The sequence below is a fragment of the Myotis daubentonii genome, chromosome 2 (assembly GCF_963259705.1).
Source record: "Myotis daubentonii chromosome 2, mMyoDau2.1, whole genome shotgun sequence".
Lineage (NCBI taxonomy): Eukaryota > Metazoa > Chordata > Mammalia > Chiroptera > Vespertilionidae > Myotis > Myotis daubentonii.
In genome coordinates this window covers 129,396,072-129,411,375 of record NC_081841.1, presented here as the reverse complement: position 1 = coordinate 129,411,375, position 15,304 = coordinate 129,396,072, and the positions used below count along the sequence as shown (strand labels likewise).

The following is a 15,304-nucleotide window of genomic DNA, read 5'->3' as shown; positions in this document are numbered from 1 at the left end:
AGGAGCCAGGGTACTCCTGGTCAGCTACCAGATTTCAACTCCTCACATCCATAAGGGACACACTCAAGAAGCAGACTCAGTGAGGACCAATGCCCCACTGAAGCAAGTCCTACCCCATAAGGGTGTCTCCAGCACAGCAGTTTTTCCACTGTAGACACAGTGGGTCCTTGCAGTCAGCCAAAAATGTGGAGACAAAGAAACATGTCAAAAATGAAAGAAATGGAGGAAAGAAAACTAATGGAGGACATAGAGTTCAAAACCACAGTTATAAGGTTACTCAAGAATCTTCTACAAACTTCCAAGGAACTTAGTAAGACCTTCAAGGATCTTAATGAGACCTTCGAGGATCTTAATGAGAATGCCAAAAAAATGGGAAAGGACCAGTCAGAAATTAAACATACATTGACTGAAATTAAAAATAATAAACAGAGATCCAACAGCAGACTAGAGGATCCCAAGAATCAAGCCAAAGATTTGAAATATGAAGAAGCAAAAAACACCCATCCAGAAAAGCAAAATGAAAAAAGAATCCAAAAATATGAAGATAGTGTAAGGAACCTCTGGGACAACTTCAAATGTACCAACATCCGAATTATCAGGGTGCCAGAAGAAGAGAGAGGGCATGATACTGAAATCCTATTAGAAAAAATCATGACAGAAAACTTCCCCTACCTGATGAAAGAAATAGACTTACAAGTCCAGGAAGCGCAGAGAACCCCAAACAAAAGGAATCCAAAGAGGACCACACCAAGACACATCATAATTAAAATGCCAAGGGCTAAAGCCAAAGAGAGAATCTTAAAAGCAGCAAAAGAAAAACAGTTAGTTACCTACAAGGGAGTACCCATACGAATGTCAGCTGATTTCTCAACAGAACCATGCAGGCCAGAAGGGAGTGGCCAGAAATATTCAAAGTGATGAATAGCAAGAACCTACAATCAAGATTACTTTATCCAGCAAAGCTATCATGTAGAATTGAAGGTCAGATAAAGAGCTTCACAGACAAGAAAAAGCTAAAGGAGTTCATCACCACCAAACCAGGATTATATGAAATGCTGAAGGATATTCTTTAAGAAGAGGAAGAAGAAGAAAAGGTAAAGATAAAAATTATGAACAACAAAGTGACAACAAATAAATATCTATCAACAAGTGACCCTAAAAATTAAGTCAGAATAAACTGGTGAATATAATAGAAGCAGGGGCATAGAAAGGGAGTGGACTGACAATTCTTGGGGGGAAGGAGGTTTGGGAGGTGGGGGAAGAGACTGGACAAAAATCTTACACTTATGGATGAGGACAGTGGCAGGGGGTAAGGGCATGGGGTGGGGTGGGAACCAGGTGGAGGGGGACTAGGGAGGGGGAAAAGAGGAACATCTGTAATAATCTGAACAATAAAGATTAATTAAAAAACAAAAACAAACAAACAAAAAAGAAAGGGAATGGACTGACAATTCTCAGGGGGAAAGGGTGTGGGGGTGGGGGAAGAGACTGGACAAAAATCGTGCACCTATGGATGAGGACAGTGGGGGCAGGTAAGGGCAGAGGGTGGGGTGGGAACTGGGTGGAGGGGAGTTATGGGGGGAAAAAAGAGGAACAACTGTAATAATCTGAACAATAAAGATTTATTTAAAAAAATAAAGGAAAGTTACTTTAATATTTATCTTTCAGCAGCTAAGAAATTCTTTATAAATATGCAATGGTTCAGCAGCAATCACCACTGAGAAGAAACAAAATATATAAAATATGAAAATGTGTCATATACTGCATAAATCAGATCAGTAAAGTTCTTTATTAAGATTACCATGTTTTTCATTCACATAAAAATTGTCTCTTGTGACTTCTTTTATTTTTTAATCCTCACCTCCTGAGGTTATGTTTATTGATTTTAGAGAGAGACCGGAAGAGGAGGAGGAGAGAGACATCAATGTGAGAAACATCAATCTGTTGCCTCTCATATGCACGTAGAATTGAACCTGAAACCTTGGTATGTGTCTTGACTGGGAATCAAACCAGTAACCTTTTGGTGTATGGGACAATGTTCCAACCAACTCAGCCACCTGGCCAAGGTGTGACTTCTTTTATTCTTACTGTATTTTCTTATTATTCCATTAATCATCTATGGACAGCACTTTTCAAATGTTTTCGTGCCAATGGCAGTAGTCATACCTCATTTCCACCATTCCATCCTAATCTTGGCACTTTGCTAACTTGTCATTTCTACCCTGGTTATCAGCCCAGCTGCCCCACTTTCCGGCCTCCATGAATCACCTGTTCCTCTCCACTGCTCCCGCTGTAATGTTCTTTATCATTGGCTCACACATAATGTATGTGTGTTCCCAAATTTCTCACCCTCACTTCAGAATAATTTTTTTTAATTAACATTCTCAATCCCAGCTATACTGCCTCCTATCTATGTATCCTTCAGTAAGTTATTTAACCCTCTAAGCTTAGGTATTTTTCACCCCAATTTAAAAGCTTCTGCACAGCAAAAGAAACCAGCATGACATTGGAAAGGAAACCCTCTGCATGGGTACTAAACTGATGTAGGGGAATCGTAGTAGGATAGTAAGAAGCTAGGAAAATCCCTGGACAAATGGAATGGGGAAACTGAGACAAGAAAATCAAACAAGGTCGAACATTTTGAGCAGCTTGTGAATCACAAGACCTTATCTACCCCAACCAAGGACACTTGAGAGCAATGGTTTTATACCTTCCTCCCTAACTAGAAAATACATAGTTTAAATCAGCCTGACCTGGGAAAATAGAGAAAAGTGTAAGGTCTGGGGCTGGGAAAATAGGGTCTTTCCTGGTCCCACCAGCTGAGTGGACAAAACAACCCAGAACTGCCGAGTCACATCCTGCTGGACAATAGCTGCCACCCTGGGACCCACCGGAGCATCCTGTTGTGCTGATGGCCAATAAATAACCACCGGAGACGTCTCAAGATGGCCAGGGTGCAGCTGCACCAACTTCCCGCTCATCAACCACCCGCCACAAGCTACCTCAGATAAACCTGATCGGTCCAACAGCAACATAAAAATCTCTGCCAGGCACAGGCGGGTGTGACTCCCCCGGCCTGCACCTCCAGACCGTGGGACCTCACCCGAGAGCTTCCAATAAACGCAACATTTCGCTCTTACCCAGCTTGTCTTGGTCAATTTATTGGCTTTGGTCAGATTAAATCTCACATCTCAGATTAAACCTTACATTAAACCTAACAAAAAGAAATACCCAGTTAATGCCATTTGTGCCAGCTAAACCCAAGGACAGGTGAAGTTGGGGAATAAATAACAAAAACCCCCATCAAAGCCAGACAGACCTGAGATAAAAGTAAAACAGACCAAAGAATAACCCCAAACTCCCCCTATTCACTCATCTTCATGCATCAGCATATTAAAAGTACACCTAGAAAGCTGATGAATATTCTAAAACCCTAAGATTCTTGCCTGCAGAAAAAAAAAAAAAAGATAAACCCACAGGACAAAGACTCAATGCAGCTCTCTTTAGGGCAGGGGTGGGCAAACTTTTTGACTCGAGGGCCACAATGGGTTCTTAAACTGGACGGGAGGGCCGGAACAAAAGCATGGATGGAGTGTTTGTGTGAACTAATATAAATTCAAAGTAAACATCATTACATAAAAGGGTACGGTCTTTTTTTTTTTTTTTAGTTTTATTCATTTCAAACAGGCCGGATCCGGCCCGCGGGCGTAGTTTGCCCACGGCTGCTCTAGGGCATGCCCATGCCCCTTCCCAGGATCCCCACGAGACCTGCAGCCAGGGGAACGGTGGGCAGTGGCAGCTCCACCAGGGCTCACCCCGATCCTGTCTCCAAGGCCCCCTTTTTCTCTGACTTCCCAATGAGCTAAAGCAGCCCCACCTTGGCTCATTTATTTCCAATAACATTTCTAGAGAGTTTACGCAGAGCACTGCCTAGGCTTTCCCCTGTTGTTTCTCCTACCGCAGTTTCTTCCTTTGTTTCACTGTCCCCAGCATTAATAAACACACTCCCTATAAAACCCATCTGGACTCGTGTTGCAAAATCTTTCCTACACAAAGTCAAGAACCACACACTACAGGAGGCCTGAGGCAGACCTGCTCCCGGCCGGCCCCTGTCCCGTAACAGAATCACTTAGTAAGTTGCATAAATGTCTAAGCTATCTACATAAATGTACATCTGAAACTAATATAATATTGGATGTCAACTGTAATTAAAAAATAAAAAATAATTTTAAAAAAGGAGTCCAAAACCCGCCACAACGTCAATAAATTCTCAAAACTAATACTAAATACTAAGTAATGTATTTAAATGAAAAAAGAAAAGAAAATATTAGTTTTTTGGTACTTGTAACAAAATAAGCAATTTAAGTGTGGGGTCTAGAGTTTACTGAGCAGAGAGGCATTGGAAAGTTGAGAAGTTCTCAAGAAAAGAAGTAATAAAAAACTGTTATAAGACAGTAAGGAGCCAGGAAAATTCCAGGGCAAGATAAATTTGCCAGGTGCTTCTCATGAATTCAGGGAAGGCCACAAAAAAATAAAAAGAGGGACTTTGAGAATTAATCTGTCCCAAAATATTCAGCAGAGGAATTCTGAAACCTATAGACAGGGTATATAATACCTCAAACCCCCACGCCACTCACTCTTCAGATGAGCTGAGAGCCCGTCTGTGCCTCATAAACCAAATGTAAAGATTTGATTGCCTTGCTTCTTTAATAAAGATGCTTTAATTTCTTTAATAAAATTGGCTTAATCACAATGCAACCAAGGTCTCCCGTATGCATTCATTTATAGGAGAGAAGACAAGAATCGAGGTTGGGGACAGCCCTCTCCTTCCAACTCAGGGGGCTGTCAAGTAACACCTCTCTGGTGTCTGAGAAGTGCCTCTCACAAAACTACATTAGAGTAAAAAGGAAGAAAGAGATAATAAGTATTAATACTGCGACACAGACGTTGCTAGGCAAACCTGATAACATAAACAAGTATGGGAAAGTGAGAATAATGAGGCTTACTATAACATTCTACCTATTTATGGCAGGGAGATAAAGGTTGTTCATGAATAAAAGGATGAAAAAAATCAGTGCGATATTATAAAAATAAAGTAAACGTTTGATGGTCTATATGCAAGAATGGGAGAGATATTATGAAATGCATTAATACAGATGTCCCCCCAAAATGTATACACACTTTAACAGTGCTCAATTCTGAAAATGAAATGTATTTTAATAAATACCGCCTTTATAATTAAGTGTGTGTATACATTATTTTGGGACACCCTATACATATTTTTTGCACAGGATTTGTTAGATAGGACTGGGATCTCAAGGTCTGGGCAGTTCTTACAAAATGCTGTTCTTGCTAAATGTTAAAATGTAGCACAGTATTTTGCAGAGGCAGCTGTAACTTGACCAGAACCCAAAAGATAGTTTAGCCAACTGCCAAGAAGAAATCAACCTGTAATTGGCCAAATAGTATCCTATCTAATAAAAGAGAAACATGGTAATTGGCGTACGACCGATACCCTTTTCATTGGCTAATCAGCGAGATATGCAAATTAACTGTCAGCCAGGCAGCTTGAAACTAACATGAGGCTTGGTTGCCTCAGTGACGGAGGAAACCAACGTTCCCCGCCTGGCCTGCCGCTGCCTCTGAGCTGGCAGTTTAAGAAACTCTGTAACAAATACGCCCAACTTCAGCCAGCAGATTCGCAACATTGTAAGCAAAGGCCAGAAACCTACTTTCAGCCGGAGGCCTAAGAGCTGGAGCCAAGCCTCAAGCTAAAGCTGGCCCAGAATAAAAAAAAAAAAAAAGGAAAAAAAAAGGAAAAAAGGAGCGTTTGGGAGTTCAGTCACCCCCAGCCTGAAAACAGCCCTCAGCCCCTCACCCAGACTGGCCAGGCACCCCAGTGGGGACCCCCACCCTGATCCAGGACATCCTTCAGGGCAAACCAGCCGGCCCCACCCGTGCACCAGGCCTCTACCCTATATAGTACAAGGGTAATATGCCTCCCAGAACCGGGATCAGCGGAGCCGTGAGGCCTCCCGGCACTGGAATCAGCATGACAGGGGGCAGCACCCAAACCCCCTGATCGCCCTGCGGCTCTGTGTGTGACAGGGGGCGGGGCCACAACCTCCCTATCCACCCTGCTCTGTTCCTGACAGGGGGGAGCTCCGCCCCCCCCCCCCACGGGCCCTGCTCTGTGTGTGACGGGGTAGAGCCATAACCTCCCCATCAGCCCTGCCCTGAGTGTGAGAGTGGCGGCGCCCCAACCCCCTGATCCACCCTGCTCTGTGGGTGATAGAGGGCAGCACCCCAAACCCCTGATGGGCCCTGCTCTGTGTGTGACAGGGTACAGAGCCCCAACCCCCCTGATGGGCCCTGCTCTGTGTGTGACAGGGGGCAGCGCCCCAACCCCCGGATTGGCCCTGCTCTGTGCGTGACAGGGGGTGGCGCCACAACCTCCCCATCGACCCTGCCTTGAGTGTGACAGGGGGCGGTGCCCCAACTCCCCAGTCGGCCCTGCTCTGAGCCCGACCAGGGGCTGCACCTAGGGATTGGGCCTGCCCTCTGCCACCCGGGAGCAGGCCTAAGCCAGCAGGTCGTTATCTCCCGAGGGGTCCCAGACTGCGAGAGGGCACAGGCCGGGCTGAGGGACCCCCCCTCCCCCCCCCCCCCGAGTGCACAAATTTTTGTGCACCGGGCCTCTAGTATATAAATAATGGCTAGGCCTCCCCTCCAGGACACAGAGCTGTGGACATGAACCCTCTCCGTGCTGCAAGTAAATAAAACACCCTAAGGACAACCGTACCTTGTTCTCGAACAGAGCACTCCAGGAGGCAAACCCCTTGAGTTTGGGTAACAGATTCACATCCCAAATAGTTTTTTCTTTACTTAAAATTAAAATGGTTTTATACTAAGAGTATTCATGCAATTAAATAAATTAAAAGATACTTTTAAGAATTTTCTTTAATTGTTAAACTCTGTCATCACTGGAGTTAAATTTGGCCAATACAAATCTATTAACAAGTTTATGAAGTGAAATAGTCTTAAGTATGATGTATGGTACACCTACATATAAATGAAAATTGAGCACAAGGACAATTTACTATGGGAGCTGTCCTGGAAGATTTATGAAAGCATGTGAAATTGCACCTGAAACTGTGTTATTAGTGAATATACTAAATTTATTGTACTTGATGAATAAATGTAATTAATCTAGTCAAAGTTAGTTTGATTTAAATGTCTAAACAATGTCTCTTTTTTTAATGTGTAATTTGTACTATTTACCGGGGGTATTCTTAGACTGTAGGAGTTACAATCAATGTGTGATTTTATTTTATAGAATCATATAATATGATGTTAATTTTTATAAGTGATATTTAGATAATTCTAACAACAATATATTTGACAATCTATTAAATGTTTTACATTGGAAAAATGGTTTTATTCTTAAATATGCACTAGCTTAACAACAGAACTGAAAGTATCTATACATTTAATCATTTACCCAGTAAGAATTTACTGAATACCTGCTGATACAAAGCATTATTAGGTGCTGTGGGGAATATCAAGACATATGAAACATGGATTCTGCCTGCAAAGAACACACAATTTAAGAAGAGGGAGAAGACACAAAATAAACAGCTAAAGCACATCAAAGTGAAAGGAACTTTACGGACAAAATAGGCAGGCTTAGGAAGTCTTAGGAATAAGGAGTGCCCATGCGGGAGGGATGCATAGGTGAGGGCTTGGAGCCACCAGAAGGCATACATTCACAGAGAATAGAAGAGTGCCACAGGATAAGGGGAGAGGAAGGCAGACATTCACAGGCGATAAAGAAAAGTCACAGAGTATGGAGAAAAAGGAAACATCTTCCCAGAGGATAGAGAAATGTGGACAGATGCTGGAAAGAGGGAAACACATTCACAGGAGATAGAGGAATGTTGCAAGATAAGAGGGAGAGGAAGAGGGGGGCACCCTGTGGGTTTTGGACTTTGAAGCTGATATTCTGCAAAAGAGTGACCAATTAGAAAAGCACGGGGCCATAAAATGGGGAAGGGGTTCAATTAGAAGGGAGCATGAAGAGACAAAGAACTACAGCATTTATAAGCCTTAGAAAAAGGGGCTTAATGGGTTACCCCCTTGGGAACCCCTCCCTACATGGGAGTCTGTATTTGCTTCCAATAAGTTTCCACCCTTTTACTAACAAGTCTTTTTAGTCGGAGAATTTTATTCTTCAGACTTCGTGAGGCAAGAACCCACAAGGGAGAGATCCACTCCCTGAATCCCACATTTCAAAAATATAAAGCAATCAGTATCACAACAGCAGTACTTTAAAAAGCTATGGAGTTTACAGAGAAAGAGAGATTAGTGTTTAGAGTGGGAAGGCCCTGGAAAGTATCCTGGAGCTCAGGCTTGGACAAGTGGAACCTTGATGGCTGGAGATGGGCAGGCAAAGATCTTCTTGGGAGAACCCCAGTGGAAGAGCAAAGAAGCTGGAGTGAAAAGGATTTGTTACGTGAAAAAACAGAAGAGCACATGAAAGGGAGATTGGAAATGGAATTTGGGAACAAATTAGAGAGGGTGTCAAGACTAATCTGAAGAATGAAACAGTATAAAAGTACAAGGCAAAAATTACTAATAATCCCACATGCCAGAAAATCCCACATGCTAGAAAATCACAAGCATGTCTTTATCTCTTTTTATATATGTGTGTGGGGGGGGGGGGGGAGAACATATTTTTACAAAGATTGCATCATTCTACACATAGTATTTCCTCAATTAGTAAAAGTTGTATTTTCCACGTCGATACTTCACCTACAACATCACTTCTAAGAACCTCTTAGATTTATATATATTATTTCATCAATCCCCTAGTATTGGACATTTGAAATGTTTCACAACTGTCTGTACATCTCTGGATATTTCCTTGGAATAAACTCCCAAAAGTAGAACTAATGGATCCTAGCAAGTGTGCTTTCAATCTTTTCTTTTTCAAAATGAAGTTGGCTTTTTCTGCTTATACAAATAATGCAATTCATAATTTTAAAAACATAATATATATTCCATATTAAACTTCAGACAGTACAGAAAGAATGACAGAGATGAAATCCTAATACACACACACACACACACGCACACGCACACACACACCCACACACACACACGCACGCACACGCACGCACACACACGTGCACACACGCACACGCACACCCACACACTTGTTGTGGCCTGATATGTTTTCATCTTTACAACATATTGCGGACCTTACTCCTTGTCTGTAATACAGACAGGGAACGGTTCCTTCCAAGGCGTTGAGACATTTGGATAAATTCCCCTCAGGGTGCTACCAATCTGTTAGGACGTAGGGCAATATAATCCTTAATGGCCATTTGCAAGCTTCCTGCCACAGGAGAACAAAAGACCCGGAAAAACTTCCTAGACACTAAGAGTCAGACCAAAAAAGGAACTGAAACTGTCCTGATGGCACACTTGCATTCCACCTGCATTCCAAGCTCACCAGCTCAGTCCCCAAACTCACTAAGGTCAAGTTTCCCACCAGCCCAGCGACTGCATGTAAGGATGAAACCCTAGCTCCTGGATGCTGCCATCATGAACCCAATGTCCCCTAGGCTTGGTGCTGTGCAGCCCTTCCCTTTGAACGTCCTATCCCCCGCCCCTTCCCTTAAATAAACTCAATTTTGCTTTAATCACTGTCTGAGATGGCTACTCAGCCTACCCGTGCACCACCATGCTAACCCACCGTGTTCACCTTTCACAATCTACCTTCCCATCAGTAGAATAAGAGTGACTGCTTCCTCCCATTTTTATATTCTTTTCAGTCCTCCCCAAATGCATAAACAAAAGGTGATACTTATTTATTTATTTACATTAAGTAGTTTACAAATTAATTTGAAATTGTTATGGGTTATGTCTTCAGTTATGGGTTTTATTTTGTTTTTTATTTATGAAAAACTAGCACCTTTTAGTCAATACTTGCAAATATGTTTTATATTTTGTGAATTTCCTTTCAATTTATTCATGGCGGGTTTTTTTGTCACACAGAAGCTTTATATCTTTAAGTAGTCAAACTCAGCCATCTTTTCCTTTATGATTTCTGTCCCAGTGAAGGCTTGGGGACATAACTGGAGCATTATCAAAATTGTGCTATAAGAAAACTGGAGCCTTGAGAAAGCTACTGACTGATCCAAGGAACCCAGGAACAAAAGGAATTCAAAGTCAAGGAAGAGAAAGCGTCAACAGTATTTAACAAGAAATTTCATCTGGAAACGTTACAGGGCAGTGAGAAGCTAGGAAAATTCCAGGGCAAGTGGAATAGGGAAACTAAGACAAGAATGTTAAAACAAGGCCAAACCGTGTGAACAATTTGCAACCAGCTTATAAACCCCAAGACTGCAAGCCCTTACCTTTCCCAAGGACAGCTGGAAAGCAAATGGTTAATGACTCTCCAACTAAAAAATGCAGGAAAGGGGAGGGAGGCATAAAAGGGCTGTTTTATTTTATTATTTTTTTAAATATATTTTTATTGATTTCAGAGAGGAGGGGAGAGAGGTAAAAAATAACAATTATAAGAGAGAATCATTGATCAGCTGCCTCCTGCAAACACACATTAGGGATCAAGCACGCAACATGGACATGTACCCTAACCAGGAATGGAACTGTAACCTCCTGGTTCATAGGTTGATGCTCAACCACTGAGCCACGCCGGCCGGGCAGGGCAGTTTTATTTTTTACTCCTTAAACAGAGAAGCCAGCAGTTTCAAGGTTGGCAAGATAAAATTGCCAGGTACTTCTCATGAATTCTGGGAAGGCCACAACAAAGTAAAAAGGGACCTTGAGAATTAATCTGTACCAAGATATTCAGCAGAGGAGTTTAAAAATCTATAGACAGGAGGGTATATAATGCTGTGAATCCCCACCCAATTCACTCCTCATATTAGCTAAGTGATGCTCATCTGTGCTCTGAGCCAGATGAAATAGATTTGCTTGCCTTGCTTCTTTAATAAATTTGATTGTTTTAATTGCTTTAATAATTGGCTTTATCACAATGCAATCAGGGTCCCTCATTTAAATTTAGGAGGCTGTCAGATAACAGCTTTTCTGGTGTTTTGAAAACGTGCCTGTAAAGAGAAAAAATTCACAGATGACCCCAAGGTTTTGAATCTGGATATCATAAGGACATTGATGTCATTAACACAGTGAAGCACACAGCAGATGAAGTGGGTCTGCTTAGAAAAATGAGAAATTTCTACTTTGTTTGGGGTATTTTTGTGGTCCCTTCCAAGATAATCCTCAATGATCTTCACCCTTAATTCTTGATGCAAGATAATAAATGTTTATTGTTTAAGCCACTAAATTTGAGGCAATATGTTATACCATAGATTACTAAAAGAGATATGACTTGAAGGTATCTAGCTGGCAGATGAAATGCAGAGCTAGGGCGCTGGAAGGTATCAGAGCTGGAGAGAGGGTTTTAAGAGTGATCTGCTTAGTGGTCACAATTGAAGTGAGGTGATTATACAAAGTACAGAGAAATGATGATACCATTGTAATAAGTTGGCTATTAATTAACAGGAAAGGTGCAAAGGGGAGGCCAGATAATATAGGCATGCCATTTGCTCCAGAAAGCTGCAGTTTAACACTCTCCACATCTGTTTCCCATAGATCCTGGGGGAAGTGACTGGACAAAGGAAGATTAGATGCATGCCCAGTAAGCCTAGATGACATAGAGAGGGTGCCTGCCTGTCGGTCATTCCTGGGAACAGGGCATTGGACAGAGTAGTCATACAGACATGGCCACCACTGCAGGTGCAGGAAAATTTGATATTTAAGCTCCTAAATAAAGAGCTTCTCTCTCATCTGCTTGCCCACGCACCTTGCTCTCTTGTTGTGCTCCCCCGCATTCGCCCACATGGCCGGGTGGACCACACACAATGGACTAATGGGCTACAACTAGCTTGATGCTACATCGGACCCAGCTCCACCATGGAACAGCAATTCTGAACACTGGCTTTGCTTTCAGCTCTGCTGGATTCCCAGCTGCACCTTTTCCAGGACTGGTTTAAGGGAAATGGGACTTTGGAAAACAAGGGATATAACTCCATGAAAATAAAGCTTTCTACCACATCTCATCCTCCCCTGGGGGCCTCCAGAAATTCTTATTCCAGTGGCGCCTAAGAACTCCACTTCCACTAGCAATGGAGAAATTCCACCTGCGCAATTCTCCAATCACAATGAGAGTCAACAAAGGATATATAGAAGGTGAGTAGACAGAGAGGCCTGAGAAAAAGTAGTCAGATAAACAAGGAAGTGAGCAGAATAATGTCATAAAAGGAAGCACTGACAGACACTAGAATAAGAGGACATTAGTAGAAGTAAACCATCGATCCATGAAAGGGGCCCTATTTTGGTAAATCAAGCATTCTCTTGGAAGTTAATCATCTATACTTTCAGCTTTGATGTAAGTTTGGTTAGTCCTCTCTTTTTTTCTTTTTTGCAATTTTTTAAACTGTGATAAAATAAATATAACAAAATTTATAACATTTTAACCATTTTTAGGTGTCCAAATCAGTGGCATTATTGCCATTGTGCAGCTTGAGTAGTCCATTTTGCAGACATTATGTATAAATCTTTTTCTGCTGCTCTCATTTAGAAATCCTCTAGAACAGGGCTGGGAAACTTTTTTCCTGCCAAGTGTCATTTGGATATTTATAACATCATTCATGGGCCATACAAAATTATCAACTTAAAAATTAGCCTGCTACATTTGGTCAAACATTTAATTAACTCACCCCTAATGTCTCGGCAGGGCCAGACCAAATGATTTCGAGGACCTCACACAAGGCACTGGCAAAACAGAAGTCAGCAATAGAGGAAGGCAGTACCTCATGGGCCTTGCAGGCCACCCCAAGAGGTGCCATAGGAGCCAAGGTGATGTGGATTTTTTTCTTTTCATTCTTGATTTCTTTTTCATATATATATATATATATATATATATATATAGTTATTGATTTCAGAGACGAAGGGAGAGGTAGAGAGAGATAAAAATATCAATGATGATTAAAATGTCCATACTACCCAAAGCAATCTATAAATTCAACGCACTTCCCATTAAAATACCAACGGCATACTTCAGAGATCTAGAACGAACTTTCCAAAAATTCATCTGGAATAAAAAAAGACCCCGAATAGCTGCAGCAATCCTGAAAAAGAACAAAGTAGGTGGGATCTCAATACCAGATATCAAGTTGTATTACAAAGCCACTGTTCTCAAAACTGCCTGGTACTGGCACAAGAATAGGCATATAGATCAATGGAATAGAATAGAGAGCCCAGAAATCAGCCCGAACCAATATGCTCAATTAATATTTGACAAAGGAGGCAAGAACATACAATGGAGCCAAGATAGTCTCTTCAATAAATGGTGTTGGGAAAATTGGACAGATATATGTAAGAAAATGAAACTAGACCACCAACTTACACCATACACAAAAATAAACTCAAAATGGATAAAGGACTTAAATGTACGACAGGAAACCATAAAAATTCTAGAAGAATCCAAAGGCAACAAAATCTCAGACATATGCCAAAGCAATTTCTTCACTGATACAACTCCTAGGGCACTTGAAACTAAAGAAAAAATGAACAAATGGGACTACATCAAAATAAAAAGCTTCTGCACAACAAGAGAAACCATCAACAAAACAACGAGAAAACCCACTGTGTGGGAAAACATATTTGCCAATGACATATCTGATAAGGGCCTAATCTCCAAAATTTATAGGGAACTCATACAACTTAACAAAAGAAAGATAAACAATCCAATCAAAAAATGGGCAAAGGACCTAAATAGACACCTTTCAAAAGAGGACATTCAGAAAGCCAAGAGACATATGAAAACATGCTCAAAGTCACTAATCATCCGAGAGATGCAAATCAAAACAGCAATGAGGTATCATCTCACACCGGTCAGACTGGCTATCATCAACAAATCAACAAACGACAAGTGCTGGAGAGGATGTGGAGAAAAAGGAACACTTGTGCACTGCTGGTGGGAATGCAGACTGGTGCAGCCACTATGGAAGACAGTATGGAATTTCCTTAAAAAACTGAAAATGGAACTCCCATTTGACCCTGTGATCCCACTTCTAGGCATATATCCCAAGAAACCAGAAACACCAATCAGAAAGGATATATGCACCCCTATGTTCATAGCAGCACAATTCACCATAGCTAAGATCTGGAAACAGCCTAAGTGCCCATCAGTAGATGAATAGATTAGAAAACTGTGGTACATCTACACGATGGAATACTATGCTGCTGTAAAAAGGAAGGAACTCTTACCATTTGCAACGTCATGGATGGAACTGGAGAGCATTATGCTAAGTGAAATAAGCCAGTCAATAAAGGAAAAATACCACATGATCTCACTCATTCATGGACAATAGAGACCATTATAAACTTTTGAACAATAATAGATACAGAGGCAGAGCTGCCTCAAACAGATTGTCAAACTGCAGCGGGAAGGCAGGGGAGGGTTGGGGGGCAGGAGGTAGGGGGGTAAGAGATCAACTAAAGGACTTGTATGCATGCATATAAGCATAACCAATGGACATAAGACACTGGGGGATAGGGGAGGCTAGGGGACAGTCTAGGGCGGGGGGATAAAATGGATACATATGTAATACCCTTTGTAATACTTTAAGCAATAAAAAAAAAATATATCAATGATGAAAGAAAATCATTGCTCGGCAGCCTCCTGCATGCCTCATACTGGGGATTGAGCCTGAAACCTGGGCATGTGCCCTGATGGGGGGAATCGAACTGTGACCTCCTGGTTTATAGGTCAGTGCTCAACCACTGAGCAACACTTATTTTTTTAAATAAGATTATTGGTTGCTATTTGTACAATGGATTTATGAGGTGGAGTGAACAAGAGTCAACTAGCTCATACTTGCAAAAAAAAAGACCCCAAAAAAGTGTTTCCTTTAAATATTGGATTAAAAGCCAGCTGAATAGACCACTGAGTATAAATAGGAATTTGAATTTCTTAGTTTTACCTTTGCAAAATTGATCTCTTTTATAACACAGTGCTTGCTATCTGATTTCCCTTTGGCCAAGTATGCTTTCCCAAAGGCACCTTCCCCAATGACCTGAATCACATCATATTTATCCATGGTTTCCAATGCATGAAGTTTCCTGAAATTAGAGAAATGAAATTTTATTGCACCTTTTTCATAAACATTAACAAAGTCAGAAAATTGACCACTAAAATGTAAAAGCACTCATT

General features: G+C 41.5%; 1 protein-coding gene across 1 annotated transcript in view; it reads right to left on the bottom strand.

Annotated features, from left to right (window-relative positions):
- The window catches only part of NEK5 (NIMA related kinase 5), a 97,481-nt gene that overhangs the window by 80,240 nt on the left and 1,937 nt on the right, over positions 1 to 15,304 (bottom strand). The window contains exon 2 of the mRNA XM_059681199.1: positions 15,075 to 15,213. Within this exon, the coding sequence (XP_059537182.1) occupies positions 15,075 to 15,191 (117 nt within the window). The 5' untranslated portion in view covers positions 15,192 to 15,213. The remainder of the gene's footprint in view (positions 1 to 15,074; positions 15,214 to 15,304) is intronic.